Source organism: Haliotis asinina, chromosome 10 (assembly GCF_037392515.1).
Source record: "Haliotis asinina isolate JCU_RB_2024 chromosome 10, JCU_Hal_asi_v2, whole genome shotgun sequence".
Classification (NCBI taxonomy): Eukaryota; Metazoa; Mollusca; class Gastropoda; order Lepetellida; family Haliotidae; genus Haliotis; species Haliotis asinina.
In genome coordinates this window covers 9,300,857-9,325,171 of record NC_090289.1, presented here as the reverse complement: position 1 = coordinate 9,325,171, position 24,315 = coordinate 9,300,857, and the positions used below count along the sequence as shown (strand labels likewise).

At 38.4% G+C, this 24,315-nt stretch overlaps 2 protein-coding genes across 2 annotated transcripts in view; one reads left to right on the top strand and one right to left on the bottom strand.

The window, feature by feature from the left end:
• LOC137298352 (uncharacterized) overlaps positions 1-24,315 on the bottom strand; it is a 37,541-nt gene that overhangs the window by 13,109 nt on the left and 117 nt on the right. The window lies entirely within an intron of this gene.
• LOC137298353 (uncharacterized) lies at positions 8,397-22,663 on the top strand. Its single transcript, XM_067830573.1, has 4 exons — positions 8,397-8,537; positions 18,133-18,322; positions 20,551-20,642; positions 22,181-22,663. The coding sequence occupies exons 2-4, from the start codon at positions 18,141-18,143 to the stop codon at positions 22,225-22,227; spliced, it is 321 nt and encodes a 106-aa protein (XP_067686674.1). The 5' UTR covers positions 8,397-8,537; positions 18,133-18,140; the 3' UTR covers positions 22,228-22,663.

Genomic DNA, 24,315 nt, shown 5'->3' with positions numbered 1-24,315 from the left:
TTATTCATCAACGACGCAGTGTCGAAGCGGATTTGGTTTGGTTGGTTTATTGTCATGCAAATCAACAGCGTTTCACATATCCATAAAAATATTGAGAGTGTCAATTGTCTAAATAGAAATCTTATTGAATAATTGTTGGAACGGGAAAACAGGCAATTTCCGTGCTTCAATTTCAAGAGCGCTATTACCCAGAGTGCATGTCAGTTTCCGGTCTGGCGCAGTAAGCGGATATTCCTGATTGGCGAATTCTCTCTTGTTTTCCGCTAATGTGGAGTCACTTTGGGAACGTATTGATCACAACACTAAAAAACAATATTTGCATGACGCGTTTCAATTTGTCCCTGTTAAATGTAGAAGTGATATTACATTGCCATGAAATTGGAAAGGATGGCGGCAGAGTCAAATGTTTGTTACAAATTTCTGATATTCAGAGTCGATAAGGTGAGGTAAGAGTCGTGGTGACAGTTTATTGCAAATATATAGCGTTGTGTGAGTGAGTGAGTGTGTCACCGAGATTCACAGTGCTAGCCCACTTATATACCTTGTTGCAGGTCCTCGCTTCTCATGATCGCCCTTCAAAGTTCACTGACTCCATGCCGACCTGCCCTTTACTGGTTTAGAAGATATGACCATATACCATCTTCAAGACATTGAAATCAACCTGTTGTATGTGCGTGTGCGTGCGTTCGTGCGCCTGTGTGTACGTGCGTTCGTTCGTTTGTGCGTGCGTGCATGTGAGTGTGTTGTCCTGACTAGTGACAGTTTAACAACACCCCATTCACACAATCCGTATCACGTTAACGTGAATTAGCCATCAAGGACCATATTACTTTGGAACAGCCAAGCGATCGAACCAGCGTCCTGCGGCTTTCTCCGCTCATGTATTACACTTGATGCTGTCACTTTCATCGCGTCATTCAAGAATTTATCATATGTTAGTGGTTCTCGTTAGTAACATTTAATTTACAATCTTTTCTGTTTAACATGTCAGTCTGATAATATGATTTCCTGGTCATAGTTTTAAAAATGGCAGATTAGTTAATTTTCATGGAAAAGTTCACACCTCTAAATCAGCAACCTTCATCTCATTTATTTTCAAAGCCAACTCAGAAAATTTATTGAGTTCTTAAGAATAATGAATATATGTCATGGTAAACGTACCATCGTTTAACAACCTTAAATAAATTGACATTTGATGTTGAATCTCGATTAAAATGCCACACTTGTTATAACGCTGATGGAGACAGGGTATATGGAGATGGAAACTGTATATCACACAGACGGGCTCGCAGATGATGGCAAGAAGAATTTCCGTGAACTGAACCCTGGCTGTTACTTAGGGTTAATTTTGATTGTTTGGTTGTCTTTTATGTCTGTTTGTTTGGTTTGTTTGTTTGTCTGCTGGTATTTTTTGCTGTTGTGTTTTGTTTTGTTTTGTTTTGTTATGGTTTTTTGTTTCGTTTTGTTTTTCGGGTTTTTATTTTGTGTGTTTTTGGTGGTGTTTTTCGTGGGCGGGATTTTCTGATTGATTGGGTTTTTGGGGTTTGTTCTCTTTTTTTCTTTTTTTTTTTTGGGGGGGGGGGGGGGGGCGGGAGGGGGGAACTTGTTTTCTTATGCGTGGTTTATGTAGTATTTTACTTTTATTTCGTGTTTTATTTTTAATTTTAGAATTTTCACTTTATTTGTTGTTGCTAAGAGCGGGGTTGGGGGTGGGGGTGGGGGTGGAGGTGGGGGTGTTAAGATGGAGGAAAGGGGGTTGCTGCTTGTAATTTGGTTCGGGGGTGATTTATACCTTTGTAGGTTTTGGTCACATCCAACTGCTTGCTTACTTTTGTCCGTTAGTATATTTATGAAACTTCATATATTCGATATCATTATTTTTCGGTGACATGAAACACATCCCACCATACATGAGTTAATCAGCGGAAACAAAATTTCTGAATAATTTTGAACGACCCTCCATGTAATTACAGATTAATCGGATGTTACGCCTTGAAACATTACACAGCAATGGCAGTGTCGCAAGCTAAATTATTCACTACCTTCAATATTTAATTTTATTGGTCCCTTAGGATTTCCGTGACAATGCAACGGTAATCTGGTCATCTGTATGTGGTAATGTTAGGTGTAAAATCTCTTACCATCTGTCATTGTTTCAGATAACCAAAGTTCAAATCGGCAGACGATTTAATAACCATGTACTCCATGATGTTATCATGTCGTGATTAAAGCAGCCATACCCATCCAGCTTAATGTGCTGCTGTCATGGTACAGTGTATTGTTCGTTACGGACCGACTGTAGTGCAACCGTCAAATAGGTTATGTTGTTGCCCGTCATGCAATTCAGGGACCCAGCATGTCGTAATGTATGAACACATCAGACATTGTCGGCCAACATCAAACGTTGACAAACACCATTGGACGCAGTAGCTATATTTTCCAGGATGATGAGTCAGTTATTTCCAACAAGTCACCAAGAAGTATTCAGATGAAGAGTAGGTCCTAATTGTCAGTTCTGGATGGTCAGAGAGTGTGATCTAATGACTGCGACTGCCTGTGTATGCCTCCCATTGATACCAATGTTTGTGTCGCTATCATCTCTTTGTCCAGCAGTTAGCAAAGCACAGAAATTAATATTTGTAAAAAATATGAAATATCTATATACACTGCATTATTCTAATGAGTAAGATCCATATTCTAAAACTCATAGTGATACGTCATAAATCGAAATGGGTAAGAGCTTCTCCCGTTCCCCCATGCCAGATTATATATATACATTGACATATATAAGAATTATTAACAAAACCTAACACAACAATTACTAGAGGACTCGCAAAAATAACTTAAAGCCCCAAAATTAATTGCAATAAATAGGATTGAACTACTTAGTGTTACCTCTGTTAATCTGCGGAAAAAAGAATATGGGGGAACGGAAGGAACTCTTTCCGTGAAATGATTTTCATTCTCTCACAACTATGGGGAACATACAGAAGGTTACAGACACATTAGGATGTCATCACTCGCGATGCCCTCTGACTTCGTGAACATTGGAATTATCGATAGATCTGTTTACGAATGAGTAACCTATGCGACACATTGCAATGAATAACCTGTCTATATTCTTCAGGCGATATTTCACAATGCATGTACATGAAAGCGTCGTCCACAAATAGATAACTTCAATGACTACCCTACACCATTGTAATCAGTAGGTTTAAGACCACCATGTCGTCGTTGGGAGGAAGAATGTTATTGGAGGTTCGTTTTAAGCATCACTCTTTGAGCATCAGCAACAATAACTGTGTCTATTCACCGCTCTGAACAGTATAACGTTTCAGCCCAAATCGCTCTTTAAGTTTAGCACAAGGGTTTTACACGTTCTCTGCACATTCATCACTCCCACATGTCGAGTACTTAAACTCGTAACCAGATGTATTAATACATTGTACAGTCTTGAATCGAAGAGATGCTGTGCCTAATTCTTAGCTCTAGGACTCCAGGACCAGTTTTGATTCATTCGTGTAGTAATAGTATAGTAATAGTAAGCGAAACGTTACTGTATTTTACATGATCCATACAATCAAATGTTGATAATGCTAGCTAACTTACTAATCATGTATCCTAACGATAAAACTGAAAGCATGATTTGTGCAGGTTTCGAAAATCACCTCCAGTAAAATTTGATATGATACGTCATTCCTGTTTAATAAATACAATCCAAATTTTATGCGCTATGTTGAATTATTCCCTCCGGGTTTATTAGTACCACAACGAGGGGTCTCCAAACTCTAGCGACTATTCAAATACCATTGCAATGATGGTTATCATTCACACAGTCGTCAAAATAGGAAAGGAGCAATTTTCATGATCATGAACTGATTATGGACATATGGCTCGTAATGCAATCAACTACGCTTGACAATGTATTATAGTTGTAACAAAATTTCTTCGTTTGTTCTTGATGACTCTTCGTGAGCGGCTATACAAGTTTGACATTTTGTAGTTCGGAGATGTACACGATGAATAGTTTAAGCGTTTACAAATTGAAAACGTTCAAATACATACGTGAACATTGCTTTAAACTACGTTTGTTATATAATTCCCATTTCAGAGGATTTGTACTAGGAGAGGGGATACATTTTCCTTTATTTCATAGACTTGCGCAACATGCATATCTGTTCGTTGCTTTATCGTGATGCATCATGAGAATTTTAAATCAAGTTTCATCACGATTTCGTTGTGATTTTAAAACATTGTGTAATGCCAGCGCCTGGAGCTACGATCCTTTATTCATACATGACACAAGGTTTAAATATCCATGTATCTATAATTAGTGTCCCGACTATTACAGAAGGGTCTTTGTCGATGTATTGATATTATTAATGCAAGTTATGAACTTGCAAGGGATAATTTCAGGTAAATTTGCGAATGCTTTTCACTGCTGGATTTGATTTCCTACTGATTTGTTTTCACACATGTTTTTTTCAAAGACGGTATTGAAATGTTACTTTACAGAGGTTTGAACAGTGCACGCCTTTGTCGGTTCTCGAGGCTGCTGTAAAACACATACGTATTATTTACGCATGTTCTACCCAGTGACATTTCCACGTAATGTAAATACCCTCACGGATTTTGCACGCAACGACCCTAAATGAATCTGTTGTTTGATCTGCTTAGAGCCTTGCTGTCTCTAATTATACCAACATCATTTGTTGTGATTGTGATCAAATCATCAATATAAAGATATACAGTGTGTTCTTATTGTTTTGTATTAAACTTGTACTGATATTAAAATATTCAGACGAGATACCTGTCCTGGAGTTATACACTAGTCGTGAGTGAGTGAGTTTAGGTTTACGTTGCACTCACCAATATTCCAGCCATGTGGCGGCGTTCTGTAATTAATCTGGACCAGTCATTCAAGTGATCAAGAGCATGAGCATCGATCTGATCTGCGCAATTGGGAACCGATGGCATGTGTCAACCAACTCAGCGAACCTGACCTGTGGATGCCGTAGGTCGCCTCTTACGACAAGCATAGTCGTCTTTTATGGGTTGCCTGCAGTGGGTTGCTGAAGGGCTGTTCTACCCCGGACCTTCACGAGTCACCCTAATCCTGGCAGATATATGCCACATATACAACAATACACTTGACAAAACCTTTTCCACATCCAAAAGAAACTACTGAACCTATTGTACAATCCCAGCTGTATCATGAATATGTGTTCATGAATCACTATAAACAGAGTTGATGATACGAGGTGTTCGCTAATAGATGTGGGTATCATCAGCATGTTCAGGCTGGTCAATAGTTCCTCTGAAACAAATCGGGAAGGTATACATAAATTCAAATATAATTTCTATCTCTGAAATAAGGTCACGTCAAATTTTGAAATATTTCTTCACATATCCATACCGAAGATTTGGAAAGTTTACAGTAGGTTATTGAATACTAGTCCCTCCAGCGAAAAGATTTTTTTTTCCATTTTTCGTTCATGCACGACTTTCACAACTGACGTGTCAGTGTCTAAAGTGATGTCTGGCAGGGCTCCGAAATTGTCCTTTGCACTTAGGTGCTTGTAGCCTTGAAGATCCGGGTTAGATCTTATCTTCAGCAGCACATGCTTGTCGTACGGGAGTGACTAACATGATCGGGTAGTCAGGCTCGCTGACGTGATTGGCACATGCCATCTTATCCCAGTTGTGTAGACAAGTTGTGTAGATGCGCATGCTGTTGATCACAGGATTGTCTTTTCCAGACGCGATTATGTACAGACAAGAATAGCCTGATTATTGCTGAGTGCGGCGAGTTTGTTTAGGTTATGTTTTAACTTTTGGGTGTTTTTATGTATTGAACTTCTCAGGGGCATCCCTATTGTTGTTTTTTTTTCAATTTAACAATTGACTGGCCTTGTGTATGCGTCTTTGCTTGGTGCCACTGCTGTGGCCAGATACCATTAGTTTTCCACATACGTCTCATATCATTACTGTTTGATCCATAAACACAGGCTCATGTGATCATCAAAATCATGAAAACCGCTGATTTTAACATACGTTTCCTATCTGATTGTGTAATTTTATGCATATAACATGACTTGGAATCTAAGGAAATTATCTGGCCATGTTCTTATTACCTGCATCAAAACATACGAGAAATCTTCAACACCTCGTATGAACATGTACATATGAGAGTCTGAAACTGTGCGTTTGGTATTACAAACGTTTTCAGATCATATAATTATACCAATCAGCACGCAACTTTAAGAAGTCATTGACATGACTTTTTCAATGCTCTTTCAGCAATGCTCTTTCAAGACAGGTTAAACGGAAGAAGGTATAAAACCTAAAGAAATGAAAGCATAGTTAATAAGTTTAGATAATACCCACTTTACATTCAACTGCCAACGGTTATATTTGAAAACACTGAAGATCAAGAATTCTTTTCAACTGCAATGTTTGCATGAATGTTTCTAGAAGAATGTTAGTGGTAATTACGATCTGTTCTTCTAGTTGTATGTAGATGCGTGGGTGGGTGTGTTGCTCTTAAAACTGCATGTTACATATTTTGTGCCTCGAAAATCCACCTAGTATCAATATATTTTTATATACATGTTTCGCAGATTAAAGCTAGTTTGCAGCAGAGTGGGTTGCAGAGATCCTGGCATTCAGGCTGGTAAGGCTCATCATCAGATAAGGGTCCTTGCCTCCCCTTCACGCAGCCTAGACAGCGAATGGGACTTCTCCCGGGAAACGCTGTCTAGTCAAACTCACCGCCACATTTTTTGAGAATATGTAGTAGACTCCCAAAATACAGCGCAATATCCAAGCAGCTAAACCCGTAGCGGTCTACATTTCAGAGTACTGCCATACTATCTAGCATGCTCTTCTGCAAAGTCAGTGAGTGAGTTTAGTTTTACGCCGCACTCAGCAATATTCCAGCTATATGGCGGCGATATGTAAATAATCGAATCTGGACCAGACAATCCAGTATTCAACAACATGAGCATCGATCTGCGCAATTGGGAACCAATGACATGTGTCAGCCGAATCAACGTTAGTCCACCCGATCCCGTTAGTCGCCTTTTATGGCAAGCATGGGTTGCTGAAGGCCTATTCTACCCCGGGACCTTCACGGGTCTCTTCTGCAAAGACATTAAAGAGCGTCACCCGTGCTAAGAAGTTGGTTGATCAGAGTTACCACATGCATTTCCAAAGTATGACGTAACAGCTTTTTCAGAAAAATGGTGGTGGGGGTATGCTCACTATTCAGAAAAGGAGGATGCACCCTTCATTTTCACATGAGTCTCAATGGTCATATAACACAATTTCAGGACATAAGGGGATGTGCACCCCTGCAACCCCACTCCTCGGATCCTCCTTTGTGTGAACAACCTCACATAGATGGAACATAATGTTGAGCTGCAATCGAAATGATATCTAACGCTGTTCGTTATTTGTTCTGGCACTGTATGTTCCCATGTCATGTTTGTGACTTGTTTTACCATATGAGTGGCACTGGTGGGTGTAATACGTCTTTCGCAAATAAATAAGTATCATTACCATGCTCGTGATATATTTGGAAACCAACAACGAATATATTTTGGGGTGATCACTGAAAATGGTTTTGTCGCGTTTAATGTCCGTTCAAGTACTGAATTCTGAATACGACGTCAACAGTTTGCTTCCTACGTATAACTAGAATCCGCCAACGTAGGGTGCTCCTTAACAGACAAGTCCCACAAAACAATTATACTCTAATTCAATTAGAGGAGCCATCCTCCTTTATCTCGCTCAGTCGGGAACAGCACGCGGATGTTGTTAGGAACATCAGCAACAACTCCTGTGCCACGGGACAGAGAGATCGTGCTGGTAAATGCTCTATCCAGCATTCTCATTACTACAAATTGCGTTGACAGGAGTTCGCATAAGTTAACCCCTCCTACCCCTTGTGTTGTTGGCTTAAAATTCTTTCACCTTTGGAAATATAGAAAATAAAAAATAAAAATGCCGGGTTCTTGGCACTTTGCTAGGAAAGCGTAAGTTTTCTTTTGGAAGGTTGCGTTTGGTGGTGGTAGTCGTAGTATTGGGGGGTGGGGGCGTTGTTGCTGTTGTTGCTGTATGTCAGATTTATAAACAGTTTGAAGCTATGCATGTACAATTTATTTTGATGACACATTACATCAAATTTCAGCTATCTTTAGAATTCTTTGTCTTTGGCCTCTCGCCATCAGTGATTAGTTCGTCAGTTAATTAGACATGAATTAGAATTATTTTCGGACCATCGCGTCATTATCTTGCTGTTTGGCGTGGGAAGGGTTAAGGTGGGTTCCAAAGTACTACTCCTACTGAATGCACATTTTCCTCCTATAAATTATTCACCCGCTCCATGCATCTCTACCACATGAACACGAACCCCTCATTGTTCCTTGAAGCTTATGGGCCTATGGACTTGAGAAGGGTCCTTATACTTCAACGCTAGATCCATGAGAAAACTCTGACACGCTTCCTCACAGTCCAGTTTTCAGCCCAGCCTACAGGTGAGTCCGAAGCAGTACATTTCTTTTAAATATGTATACACGTTCAGGAACAGAAGCACAAATTTAAGAGAATTATATATATATAAAGGAACGCATCAGATATTAGGAATGCGAGTAAATGAGTGTATCTATTTTTCAGAAATTTTCAGTTTGCTTTTAGGTTTGTTTCGAGAGGTTGGGTTTGTTTTGCTTTTTTTGTCTTTTTTTTTTGGGCTGGGGGGCGGTTTCTAGGGATTTTTTTCTATTGTTTGGTGTTGTATTTATTGAATGTAAGAAGACAATTCAAATATCTAGCCAGGATGTCTCCCAGTGTCACAAAGAAAGGAAACGTACATATTATGTCCTTCAGAATTAACTTTCATACTGTGTTTTAGAATTTCTGTAAAATCATTTGAAAATTCTCTTTAAATGTTCTGTCTGTACAGCTCAAGACAAGTGATTTCATTTGACTATTCAGAACTGGCAATAACATGTTAACACGAACAACATACAACTGAAACATCGCTCCATACTTACACGTTATAAAAAAACTTAGTTTGGGATGTTCTCAAATGACGCTTGGGAAAAGTCCACTGACGCCTCACTTTGAAAATAGTTGTAACAATATGTTATATGTTGTATTTTGTGTAACTTGTTGGGGGCACGATGAATGTTCAAAGACATAAGTTAATTTAAAATTTAACTTTTTTAAAATTAAATTGAATAGTTATTTGCCCTTAGTTGTTGTTACTATTCCCGCTCCGATGGACGTCAAATATAGTATTTTCATCTCGGCAAGGTTCAAACTGTTTCTTGCTTCTTTTATTCAAACAAAACCTCCGAGACAACTTAATTCTATTTAGCAATCCATCAAAATAATACCCCAAGAACATATTCACAGATATTTGAAACGTAGCTTTTAGTTTTAGACATGTAACGCCGACAAATGCATTTTGATCTATCTTGATATCGTTAAGCATAACCCATGTGTTGTAAGCCGGTATACGGAATTATTTTATAGAAAGGATTTTATTAGGTAGTACTATTGTTACCCAGTCTTGGGGTTTGTAATGACAAAACGGCTTTATAAATCATTGATCGGTAATACTATTCCCGAAAATGAAGCTTTTAACCGATGCTGACATTTCTACATCTATTAACAGGAACATTTATGACTGAAACATATCCTTTTGAAATCCTAAGTTTCTTAAAATGTAATAGGATATCGTGTTCATTTAAACTTAATAGATGGCGGATTTAATGCAAATTTATATCGCATTCCTCTTCATCCAAAAATTGTTGCTGTATATGTGAATTCGTGAATTTGACTCAGATTTAAGTAAGTTGAAATTCAGAGCAAATCCTGAAGTGGAACTGATTGCGTTGCTCCACAAGTAGGATTTCATTGCATTTCAGTGTAACGGACTATAAATCTTTCTTAGAAGCCGGTACATCTATGCCTATTGCTCACTGTAATGACAGAACTGGATGTAGGCGAATGTGATTACCGAATATTCAAAAGTACTCTCGCGTTCATTTTAGAACTTGGCATACGAGAATACAGTTGTACTCACTGAAGTTCAAAATAGGATTGCACTTCGATAATGTTTCCTACTCTTAATGAAGTGTATATGAAGTTCAATCGTATTTTGTTTTAGACTCATGCTACACATGCATCGTTAGTTCAGAAGAGATACATGTAGCATATTCTTAGTCTGGCATACAGACCCTGAAGTAAATCTACCCAAGAAAGTCTAGAAAAGTCTAGAAGTCTAGAAAATTTTGCAAGATTTCTACAGCTTTAGTATGAAGAAAGTCTCGGGGCCCTTTTCAATATATTATAACTAGGGGAACAAATAAGGGATCACATGAAATCACAAATGCTTCCTTATGTTTTCCTGCTTTTTTCTCACAAGCTATGCGATACCAAGAAACCTGGGCACATACATAACAACAGTTGCCCTTACATGTGATCTTTTATTTTTTCCCACAGTATATTTTTTTATGTGAACTTTTATTTCTGTAAAATATGTTCATTTCAGAGACTGGTTGTTAGTCCAGCATATCCCTTATATAATAGACACCAAAGGTCTATGTTTTTTCCCGAATGAATGACTTCACCGTTAAAATTATATTCGACTGAGATGTTCAATTGGGCCTCAATTCAGCAACACCATAGCATACTTATCTCTTGTTATAAGCCGTTATTATTTTGTCAGAAAGGAACAAAAAGTCACTTTGATTTCACATCTACGAAAGTTGATCGATAAGTTATGCACTTCTTATACAAGGTCATGCTAGACATTGCACGATGTTATAAAAGTATATCCACGAAATACCTCAGGCTTTTAATTAATTGTTTCGTTGTGACACGCCGGAGTAATATGACGAGTCTGTAACCATTGGGAAGCGGGCAGACTGAGGATTGTCAATTCATCAAGATATGAATACAGTTCGGAGAGGAGCGGGGAAGGGATGAGAAGGTTGCCCACTGGAAACACCATGTAAGGATAACTAGCTGAATTTTGAATTAAATGGGGATTCGTGAGGACGAAACCTGATTCTAGTGGACTACGTACGGTTTTTTTTCTCAGAAAGTAGGGAGAATTAAGAAAGCATCAGCTTGCTTTCAAATTATCTAGCACTTGATTAAGAATATCACGGGCACAACATGTCTCTGTATGATGCTGATCCTGGAAGTTTCATTCAACGATTCACAAAACAAAATGGACATCACCACAATAACAGGAGACAACGGTTGTCCTGTTACTTACAGACTACAGACTTGGGGTTCAGAAAAACAAAACGAAGGTTTCATTATAGTGGACTATTTGTCAAAGACAAAACGGGGGCGGAGAGAAGGTTACTGTTCCACTCCTTTTTATCTGACCATATGCATGTTCTTTTAGACTTCAATTCGTTCCTCCCCGTTAATAAAGGAATATCCGAACCCACTTCGACTCGATCGATAATGTCATAGAATAACATTGTAAACAACCTCAAGAACGACAAAAATGGGATAAAACCCTAAGAACAGTTGACAAACGTTTATCTTTGTGGTTTATTTTCATAAACGAATAATTCTAATGTCTTAAATTCGGATCTTTTTATATGAGAATTAGAAAATATCAGAAGAAAATCGGTATACGAGTGGGAAAAGCAGTTGTATCCGACACTGTGTATACGTTTTGTATAATTATGAATTAGTCAGGTTTTTTTCTTAGCATTGTTATTTGTGTGTATTCGTTGCATACTGTTACTTGAAGCGTTGGCAGTTACGTGAGGAAAAGCACTTCAGCCTGGAATATGGAAATCTGGTATCTGAATGCCAAACACATTCATGTAAACGAAGCTGTAATTATGTCACAGATGGCAAATGGCATAAGATTCATAAGTACTGTGGAAGTGGCTGATCAATAATCATTGAACGACTGCTCAGCTCTTGGCCATTTACCCATTTCACAACTGCTGTTATCGATAATCGACTTTTCTCAAATCGACTGATCTTGTTTTACAGCATATTAATATGTTAGCAGACAAAGAATGACTTGTCCTTTTATAGCTTCTTATACTCCGCAGATAACGGTAGCCAAATGTGACAATGATGATGATTCACTCATTCAGCTAAATAGATTTACATATTTGGTAAAGGCATGTGCACTTTTCTGAAAAACTGAAAGAATTTCAAAGATGGCGTTATTTTGCTCATCCCCTAATCCATTTTGACACATCTGTAACATTTATACATGAAGTGCTAGTATTTGGAATACTAGAATATATATTTAGCTATTTGAGGACAATTGTTTCACATTGTATGTTACGATATCAATGAAATGATTTCGAAACGCCACTAGCACACGTTGTATCCCCGCTTATTAAACATCACACACGTTAACATCGCACACGCTGACGTCATACACTCTAACGTCATAAACGTCAACGTCATACACGCTAACACCATAAACGTTAATATCGTACACGTTGTGAAGCTTTCATTAAAACACACACATGTTGACATCACATACTGTCCTCACCAATTAGTGTTGTTTTGTTCACCTAATGATATAACGTAAGCCATAAGAAACAAGATTTAAGCCAAGTTAACTCGGCCACAAAGCTTTACAGCAAACAGACTGGTACAAAGTTAGCAGTTTGGAACAGGATATTCCGCTTGAGGCCATATGCATATTGGCGCTGTGTACATTGTACCAAAGCCTATAGCAATAAGGTATGATTTCACGACTAAGTCCATAACAATTCTCTAGGGTATCTGCCCTGCCATTGTATCAAAGCCAGTACTCTCTATTGAATTTACATCGAATAGCGTTTACCGAGAAATGTGCATAGCACTGCTCTTCGACAACTAAGGGCACTGAATTGAGTATGACACAGCCAGCGAGTGGATGGCGGTGGATGAAATCTCATCTACGTCAGGAACAAATGGGAATATGAAGATTGAAATGACTGGAAATGACAGACAGCAATATCGTGGTTTTAACCCCTGATCAGCCCCATGCAGAAACGGATCATATGGTTCTCACCAATCGGTCGCTATTTTCGCGAATGTAAACATGTGTGGTTTTATATGTAACTTTTCAGTGATTAAAGGATGACGCTGAAAAAACACGGATCGGCTGAGGTGAGGTGAATCAGGTTTGACGTCGGGTTCAAGATTAGTACACTTATACGTCGACGGTCTGGACTTAAATGTACTTATGCGTGAGTGTTTGATAGTATTAGCCGGATGAAACACACAAGCTAAGAACATTGTTCTGTTATGAAATTATTAAAGAGCGCCAGGGAAACAAGTACAATCTTCGAACGTTGTATACTACAACGCAGCAATAGGATCCATTCACCAGCTTTCCACTTTAGCAAAACTAAAACGAACTAAAACTAAAACAGAACTCATTTTCTCTACCGTACCAAATGTCTGGAACATCTGGCATGGAGATTATGGTACTTAAATCGTAGTGAGTGAGTTAAGATTTATCATCACATCGGCAATATTTCAGCCATATCGTCATTAGTTCGTAGTACGTAGGTATAATACGTAAGGTGACGCACGTAGTTACATGCTACGCTGTTTATCCAGTAGGCACTGGTCAATATTAATTGGCGTCATTATACTGCAACTATAGGTCCTCTTGATGTAATGTCATCCTGCATGCTTCATTTTTCGCGTTCAGTCATGGTACTGAAATTATATTTTCCTTCCTTCTTAGCGTTCAGTCATAGCACTGTAATTATATTTCCTTCCTTCTTAACGTTGTCATAGAACTTCAACTGCCAGTCCTTCCTTCTTCGCGTTCAGTCATACTGCTGAGATTATATTTTCCTTCCTTCTTAGCGTTCAGTTATACTTCAACTGCAAGTCCTTCCTTCTTCGCGTTCAGTCATAGTACTGAGATTATATTTTCCTTCCTTCTTAGCCTTCAGTCATAGTACTGTAATTATATTTCCTTCCTTCTTCGCATTCAACGATGTTACTACAATTATATTCATTCTTTCGCGTTCATCCACACTGCTGCAATTATATTTCCTTCTTGACGTTTGGTTACAGTACTGCAATTATTGCTCCTTCTTGGCGTTAAGGGACTTTAATACATTTACTGTTCCTTTTTGACGTTAGGCCATTACGTCATACTCCTGAAATTGTATTCCCTTCAGAAGCAGCTCAGCTCATACACACGTGAGTCACACACCAAGCTACAAACGGTGAATCACACGCCTATTTCCCACACAACACCAACAATCCCGGATAACAAACGTCTCGTACGCCCCACTTATACCCTGGACCCCCACGCACCCCCAGTTGCTAATGCGACCTATTAATTATTTGATAAATGACAGGAAGACGTGTAGTTATGAAAATGGACATGACGGCACCAGTAACTCCTGTTATCGCGTAAAATGTATCAGCTTTAATAACCGCCAAATTAATAGCATCTGACATTAGGGAAATCTTAAATACGCACATGTTTCGCAAGGATCTGATTTTCAATTACTACGACATTTAAGTTAAGTGGGACTCAATCAATTTAAATATTTATTTCGCACATAAAAGATCGATTTTTTTCAGAATTCTCCTAAGCCCGATCTGCACATGGTAGAGAATGAAATGAATGATCAGATCAACGATTATCCCCAACCGGAGATAAGGTTTCAACCCTAGTACTACGCTGTCGACGGGTTAATGTTGCCCTATGCAACGAAGCTAATATGAAAATTACAGCAAGTGTTTCGCATTGGTTGCAGCATAAAACATGCATGTGATACCACACTATTAGTATCAAATACTCTTTCGTCGCACCTTCCATTTCGCCCATAATGAAATTTATGTGGTATGGTTTACGTGATCCTGTATAGCAACGTGGCGGAGGTCTCAGTGAGGTGGCAAATATAAATGGTCGTACGCCAATACCACCAGTGATGGGGCCAGCGTGATTATCACGTACTGTTTCTCATCCTTGTGTCACTTCAATGCATGCAGACATACCAGAATATCAATCGATATTCGCCCAATTAAAAACAACCTAAGTGAGGTTTTCACAAAGATCTCTGTGTGTCGTTTTACGTTAACGACCTATTAGTGAGTAGGGTCCTGCTGTGACGCTTCTAGCTAAGGTTGAAAGGTTTCACAAGCTCTTGAAGACAAGTAAACTGTTGGTCCTTTAGACAGTTAACAGCTATTATTTAATCCACATTTGAGTGAGTGAGTGAGTTTAGCTTTGCGCAGCACCCAGCAATATTCCAGCTATATGGCGGTCTGTACATAATCGTGTCTGGCCTTAACAATCCTGAGATCAACAGCATGAGCATCGATCAGTTAGGATGCAATATCACGTATCAACCAAGTCAGCGAGTCTGATCACCTGATCTTCAATTGCGAGAAGTATGGGTTACTGAAGATCAATCCTAATCCAGATCCTGACGAGTTAATCCACATTTGAACACAAATGCGAGGATACATTAGTGACATGTAAATGCACCAAGATCTGTATGGCCATAGCGTCTATCCTGTTATATTTAGCATGAATAACTGCGAGTGAGTGAGTTAAAATTTAACGTGACGAGAAATGCAGTAGATGAACATAAAATAACTGTGATCTTAAGAACAACTCACATTAACTAGCTTTGCTGAGATTCAGAACGAATAAAAAACTTTCACTTTGAAAACATATGTCATTCATTGGAAATGGCCCCATTAAAGACATATATTATTGCATCAGTTATCACACCAAATCCCGCGATGTATGTGTGAGTCTTTACGGATCAAGTTTTAACGGTTTTCTCATGGAATGATAATTTACAACCCGGTGATATATATGTACAAGGGGTTGTTACATCAGGTAGCCAAGTGGTAAGAAATTTAGGGAAAACCTTTGGGTGTCTACTGTTTTATCACGTGACATAGCTCAGCCAATTAAATACAAATATTCTGAACTGTGATATAAGAATACGTTGTCTACTAAAGTTGCTTCCAAAACACTACGCCACATCCGACTCGTGGATGTTTGCATCAAGTATTCTTTCCGCAATTAGAAAATGTCAGTACGAATACCAGCGAAAGTTTCAAGTCGGTAAGGAGAAACAACTATTTGGCTGGCATTTCAGTGCGCAGTGAGCAGGTTAAGTTACATATGATATTAATTATCTAGATACGTAATTATTTAGATCGCATTATTTGAAAGAAACATAACCTACTATTGTATCTGAAAGTCATAATGTCTTTTCAAATAAACCACTGACAGGTGAAATTTAACTGTTCTAAGAACGAAAAACAGCTCAAATTCTTAAAAATACATCTAGTGACCAAACAGTGAAAATGTTGTGCTGTTCTTTAAAAACATCAGTTACTCATTGATAGTTTAAGCTGTTGTGGCCACATCCGTTGTTTAGTGGATTGATGATGTGCTCGGAGATCGGGAGGTCAGATGTTCGATTCGAGTCATTGAAAAAGATCTTATAAGATGGTGGTTCTTGTTACCCTGAAAGCGGGTAGAGTGGGTGTGTGAGTTTAGTTTTACACCACACTCAGCAATAATCCAGCTATATGGCGGAGGTCTGTAAATAATCGAGTCTGGACCAGACAATCCAGTGATCATGAGCATGAGCATAGATCTGCGCAATTGGGAACCAATGACATGTGTCAACCAAGTCAGCGAGCCTGACCACCCGATCCCGTTAGTCGCCTCTTACGACAGGCACAGTCGCCTTTTATGGGCTGCTGAAGCATGGGTTGCTGAAGGCCTATTCTACCCTGTGACCTTCACGTGTCTGTGGGCTGTTAGAATTACGAGCCAAAGAAAACGACAGGCTTGTCAGAACAATGACACAGTTATTTGCCTCTGAGTGCGGTAGGACACTGGATGGGGAGGACGACAATACGGTATACAAAACTGGAGCAATTACTTCCGAATATTTCTTTATCATAGTAGCCATATTGTACCGAATTCTTGCCATAAAATGTTGCTTTCCTGGACGCCACACACGTGTCAGTTAGTTGCCGTGCATTCTATATGTACGTTCTATGTTCCTATGTTATATATGGTTAAGTTAATAAGTATGTGTTTATGAATCGCAAGTGAGTACTCGTGATATCATGAGTGTGCAAATAGGTGAGCACATCCTGCACCCCCTGTGCCCGCCGTCACATACGCAAAGTGATAACGCAAATAAAAAACGGAACAGTCTTGTATAGTTTGGTTCAGCGAATAAAAAGGTATAACATATGTTGTATTTTGGATTACTCTTTCCTAGTAAGGTACAAATTCTAGTTCTTTTTTGAGTCCAATCAGGAATTCCAACCACACCCTCAGAGCCAGGCTCCTAATCGCCAGCACAGTCCGAAGTCTAGACTACCAGTTGTCCGACTTCCATCGTGGAAATCGCGGTAGCTGAGGGGGCTAGGCGGCTGAGTTTGTGTGCTGGTGATTAGGTGCCTGACTCTGATGAGGGTATGTTTAGACCTCAACTGCAAAAAATGACTAGAAGTTGTACTTTACTAAGAAAGTGTAATCCCAAATATAACATATGTTAATGGCCAATTTCTAAATGGCACTGTGTAAGCATAAAAAAGTACTTATGACTTAAGTGTGTGAAGGATTATGGTGGTGATTTACTGGTACATGTCCTGGAATCAGAGACAGATCTGCACAGACTATTTTGGAATTCTGGAATCTAATACAAAAGAATACTGGGTTTTATCGTCACAATTAAAGTCTCATGAATAGTTGATGGTACTGATGCATGGTGTGATCAAATTAAAATTAAAGTTTCTCAGTTCTAAAACTGGCATGAAATGCAGAGAAGAAAGCTTTCACATCATATATACAAAGCTCCTTCATCAAACAATATTTACCAATGTGATAATCTGATGATTTATGATGGTCATGCTTTGAAACATCATGTAAGAACATCATTGCACGTTTCATCCTCAATCACCAGACTCTAGATATGCAGAAAATGGATAATTTTGGTTTTCTACTATTCTGTTTCCTCTTTTTCAGTTTCTTGTAGCAATGACATCGTGCACTGGCTGAACGAACCTATCTATACGCGTTCATAACGTTTATAATTATTATTATCGTTATCTTCTGCATTCTTGTTTCAGTTACCAGAATGCCTGAGTGGAGCCGAATTTTGGCGTACACAGTTGCCGTTGCTGCTTTGGCGCAGTGTTTCATCTCTCCGACAGACTCCACGGAAACACGTGCCGCATTCTGGGACAACGCCGCCGGAAGACAACCTTATAAGAAGCGCGACATGCAGACCCTCAACGCGCTTCTGTCACCACCAGATCGGTGTGTGTTGCCCTTATGATGATAAACAGTTAACATTTAGTGTGTGTGAGCGACATCTCTTTGGCCAATGTCTTATAGTTCCATGGTAAGGTATTTGAATTGTATTTAGAAGTGATAGAAGACAAGAAATTCTGGATGTCATCGTCTTGGGGCATTTTGAGGAGCATTCCGTCTCTGAGTATATAGTTACTTACTCCTTCATCAGGTGAATCATTGCGTTTCGGAGTATATGCTTACTCTTCAATAGCTGAATCACTCCGTTTCGGAGTATATATTTACTCCTCCATCAGCTGAATCATTCCGTTTCGGAGTATATGCTTACTCTTCAATAGATGAATCATTCCGTTTCGGAGTATATATTTACTCTTCCATCAGGTGAATCATTCCGTTTCGGAGTATATATTTACTCCTCCATCAGGTGAATATGTTAAAGGATTAACAAATTCAATATATTCCTAACTGTCATGTTCATCAAAATAAAGTATGTCACTTAACTGAATTTCTTGCCTTCAGTTAAGTGATATCAATGTGGCCAGCATTTTAACGAGTCTCTACGTGACAATACAGTAGCTGACTGCGTGCGGAACGACCCTGGGTACAATGGCAGAGTTAGCTAGGCCACACGGGATTTCTCTCCGTTCCTTCGTGATCAGTAAGCAAACTATTAGGATACCCTGAGTACCTTATTCGCTCCAGAATTACTACGTGTGGTATCCATTTCCTGAATCCCTGACCCAGTGATGAACTAATATTGTGATTGAATGAGTGAGTTAAGATTTAAAGTCACATCGGCAATATTTCAACCATGTCATGGCTAAAACTAGTTCTAAATTCATCATACATGCTCTATCATATAATATACAATACTTTGTCAACGAAGGACAGTAAGATTACTAGAATATCACCAAATGAGTAAAACCTAGGTAGTGTATATCTTTAAAAGTATGAAGCTATTTTTGGACAGTACAATGTAAAACTGGGCTATTTATCGCCAACAACTGAAGGTTAATCACTATACTAGGAGCCATATGAACTTACAATGTGATTGTAAACATATTTTTATAATTACAGAATTCCGTTTAGATAGTGGTCAAATGTAACATATATTATGACTGGAATAGCACTTTCCATCGGGGATTCGAAATCACACTCTCAGAATCAGGCACCAAATTCTATTTGACTTTGTCGTGCAATGGAATCTGTTTGGGCAGATATTCTAGTCTGAAGTCTTTGATGTTCACATTTGACTTTCATATAGGAAACATAAGGAAATGGCACTTTAACCCATCTTTAAGAATAAGCAACGCTAGAGATACACTTCCAGTTAAATACATTTTGAGCACTTGTTTGAGTTCAGTAGCATCACTTTGTGAGTGAATATGAAATGACTCCTTAAGTAGAGACGATTTTTAAATTGACAACCTTCTCCTTCCAGCTCAAATCTATAACGATCTGAAGTTAAGTGGCCATTTCTGTCTCCCCATTTCCTGCTGCGAACACTATATGTAAGCTAACATCTTAAAGACTGCTCTAATGCCTTTAAACGTGGACCTGACAGCCAATATACATTCTTATTACACATTGAAGTCAGGTAATTGTCAATGCATATCTGACTTCAATCTCTCACGTGTATTTATACTTTTAAGTGTTTTTACATAACTATTAAACACAGTAAAAATATAATTGCTAATTATTTTCTAAAGATAAATCCAAGATGTATTTTGTGCTCAATAAATCGGCCTTGATCGATACACATTTTGTAATAATACCATCAACATTATTCTCGTATTGAGCAAGGGCCCACATCTCCGGAAGCCTTGAATGACACAAGTTGAATAGAACTGTTACTGAGTGATCTTTATCGCTACCACCTTCTCCTTGGTGTAAAGCTTAGACGGTCTGTGCAAAGTGAAAGCGGCATGGATTTCCATGCAATCATATCAGATGACCCTGTCTGGCGCTCACTATTTGGCGAATAAAAGTATGTGGTTACACAAATGCATAAAGCAGGTGTTACCATGATCGCGACCAGGGCGCGAAATGTTTGCGTCACATTCGCGACCTTTCATAGTTAAATGCGAGAACTGTCGCATTAACGAACGTCTCCTTTCGCGTGCATAGGAAGAACGGTTTTCGGCCTGGACAGAGGAAGAGGAATTAGTTACAACTCGTAGTAAAAGCCTATGCTAAATATCATTTTGTTCTTATTTCTTATTTCTTATTAACAGGTCTGACGTAACCGTGGACGAAGTGGCAGACCTGATATCACACGTCCCCGCTTTGGCCAAGGCATTGGTGGAACGCTTCGTGGATAGAGACGGTACATCAACAGAACACCCTATGGCATGCATTCCACTCTTTGGTTATTTCATGCCGTAAAATTACTTTAAGATAAAATTTTAACAAACTTATAATTTTCAAGGGCAATAACACCGATTGGCCATTTTCTTACATATACACAAGGCAACGAATAAGGAAACACATGAAAGTACAAGTGTTCCTGTATTCTCTTCCAGATTTCTTCACAAAGTATTTATTGCATTGTGGCTGAAATTCTGGAAAGAAATAAAGGAACACTTGTACTTTCATGTATTCCTATATTCGTTTCCATGAGTATTATTTAATATTTGGGCGATGGAGGAGAGGGTAGGTGAATGCTGATATCTGTGTCAATAAAACGTGTGGGTCATTGATTGATTGATTGATTGATTGATTGATTGATTGATTGATTTACGGGAAAATGTAATTTAAGGTTCCATCCCATTTATGCTTTTTGGCCTGTGCTGTTATAGCGCATATGTTTACAAACTACTCAAGGTATTTTTAAATTTATTGCAAATCACTTTCAGGATAAATGGCGACATCATGTGCCAATTGAAGCAGCACGACTGTTTAGCGGAAATTTGAATTCTCAGTTTCAGTATTATTAAGATGTAAAATCCGTTCTACTGAGAAAATGAACATAAAACATTATGTCTTGAAAACAAATTTAGATGCAAATGAACCATTTATAAGCGAGAATTACCCTCGTTTTGTCTCGTAGTGGATATTTGAAATAACAGTAAAAAGAAAATGGCGCTACAGCAGTCTCATCAAACAACGGGTGGGCTTCATTAGCAAAAGGTACCACCGACCCACCCGGTTGTAAGTGCGTGAATATAGATTTACGTTGTCATTATCATTATTTTAGCCTTATCGCAATGGGGGCACACACAATGGGTTCCACGCATTTTACCCATACGGTATATCGACCCCAAGTATACTGGACAAAATAGTTAGGGATATATGTAAATTGTGAAAATATGAATAATGATCTATTTATTAACTGATACACTTATAATTGGTCATAAAAATACTAATATCACAAACTATTTAGTCCAGTATGGGGACGTACAGACGCGCAGAACATGACAAGGCCTAACATCGTGGTAGAAAACGCCCAACTCTTGCTAATCATAGAGTATATCTTGTCACGAACCTGAGTTTTTAGAAATACAGTGGAAGCTGTCAAAACCGGCTTCTGTCTAATCCAGCAAGATGTAACACCTGCATAAAATCCAAGTCCCTTCCGTGCCTTGTACATTTATCATCACCTCCGCAATCCGACACATTGCCTAAAGCGGATTATTTCCTCAGTCCCAATGAGTGCCGGATTAGACAGCTTCCACTGTATATTATATCAGCACGATTATTAAAGAGCTGCTTCCAACAACAGAACAGAATGACATTTGTTCGCAAAATTATTTCATTGCCAAACCACAAATTCAAAGTAACAGAACACCTCCATCACCTTACTGATATTGTTGAGTATTTAAGCTTTTTATCATAAATCCATCTTGAGATACGTCTTCATTTCAGGAGACGGACTAATAAGGGACGAAGAATTGATGGATCTTTGGAAATGACACGTCATGTGATGCGTCAACTTGTGACATCACTATATCAACTTTTGACGTCATATGTACATTCAGAGAAATACGTAAAGTAGCATGATAACCGATGGACTTTATGTAATGAAAATACCATCGAGTTTGCCTGTCATATACTTATTTCATCTTTCCCGACAAAATCCTAGTCATTTTATCACCTTAAAATGTAAAGCTTCCATATTCAGTAAAACGATATTTCGCGCGTCTAATATATGATGATTATCGGAATGCATTACATTGCTTTATAGAAACACAGAATCTAATTCTATACATAAAGTTGTTTAGATTCCATACAATTCATTCCAACACATGCCTGATCGATGATAAGTCACCACACTTTGATGGTACCTTCACAATTAACTATACATATTTGTAGTGAAAACAAGAATAAAGAAATTTGGTCGATATTTAATGTTACTTTGTTTTAAACTTAAATGTTGTATATTGTTATTTAAACTAGGTATAACCCTAGTTGACATCCATGCACACACAAATTCTAATAATACAATCTGAATCGCACACCGGGTTCTTGCACACAAATCATCGCTGCAAACATGTATGAATCTCGTTTTTTCCCAAATGAGATCAGACCCGTGCTCAGTCATCTGACAATAAGTATCTGGGGATGATATTTGCGAAACCATTTTCCAATATCAAAACCGGGTTCTACAACAAACAGATTCCACGTAACAATTACGACCTTCTCATCAACATGTTTTATATAAATCACTTACATAGTGATGATACATTATTCTCACAAGAAGGATAGCGTTTCCCCCCCATGAAAACACACGCAAAGACAAGTTAATTTTTTATCTGTAAAAATCGCATAATTTAGGTCCTTAATGCCGCAATTTGCAAACCGTAATAACTGGAATGGTAGATAGGAAACCTATTGTAAAGATAGGTTGCTTTAGAGTTTGCTGTCATTCCTGATGCTCGTTGTAATTCAAGTAATGATTGTATACTGGACATTTGCTTGATAACGGTGTTGGGATCGACACCGAATCGTCGCGTCCATTGCATTAATGAAGTTATCTATCCGTAGACAGTGTTCCTCTTCATCACGTCAACAGCACTTAAACAAGACTTTAATTATGCAGCCGTTAAAACAGTGTTTGAGGGGGAATCTCATGACACTGTGTTTTATTGTTTTATTTATTGCAGGGAGCATGTTAGACTGTAACTCGGACATTGTGACATGTAAATCCCAGAGGCAAGAGCTTGGGGGAATTTACTCGACGAAAGGCAAATCTCGCCACACAATCAGCAGTCCTGATTTTCTACCGAAACATGTTCTACTTAGGAGAATAGGCAAAATTATGGAAACGCTTATCACGTACCACATCAGAATTCGGTTTAAACAGTTATCATGATAAAAGTATCTTATCAATTATTATTTTATAAATTCATTAACTGCGAATCAATCTAAGTATTAATATACACAGCAGTTCACGTCGTGGGGCCTAAATCGTCTAGAAGGCTACAGTAATCTCCCAAATGTCTGACAAGATACGCACATCAATAGCAGGAACCCTAAACCTGTTTCAACAAGAAACTGCTGTCCCAAAATAATATTTAACTTATTCATTGTTGAGCAAATGCTTCAAACAAGTTCAATGTTTTCTAAACAGGATATGTCTAAATCTCATGGGATCAAAGAGCGACTGGAATTGGAAAATGGTAAAACCTTAGATTGATAGAGGTGAAAAAATAGATGTATTGTGCCTGGTAAATTATAGACATTTTATCTTCAGTGGTTGGCTGACAACCAAATACAAAAAAAAAAGACTGCATACTATTTCTGTTCATAAATATTTCGTTTACGAAAAGAAATTATGAATGGCGCCAAGGAATATAATATCCTTGTAAGCAACAAACACCTGCTGTCAAGAAAACAGATCAATATCAAAGTTCACCAAATTCTTTGTAAGCTACGAGCACCTGCTACCAATACAAGTATCATATTTTAAACAGCCTTGAGCATCACTTCTACGTTTTACTATTAAGAAATATGTTCTTACCTTAAGCTGGTGTCTATAATATCGACATGTGCAATTCATG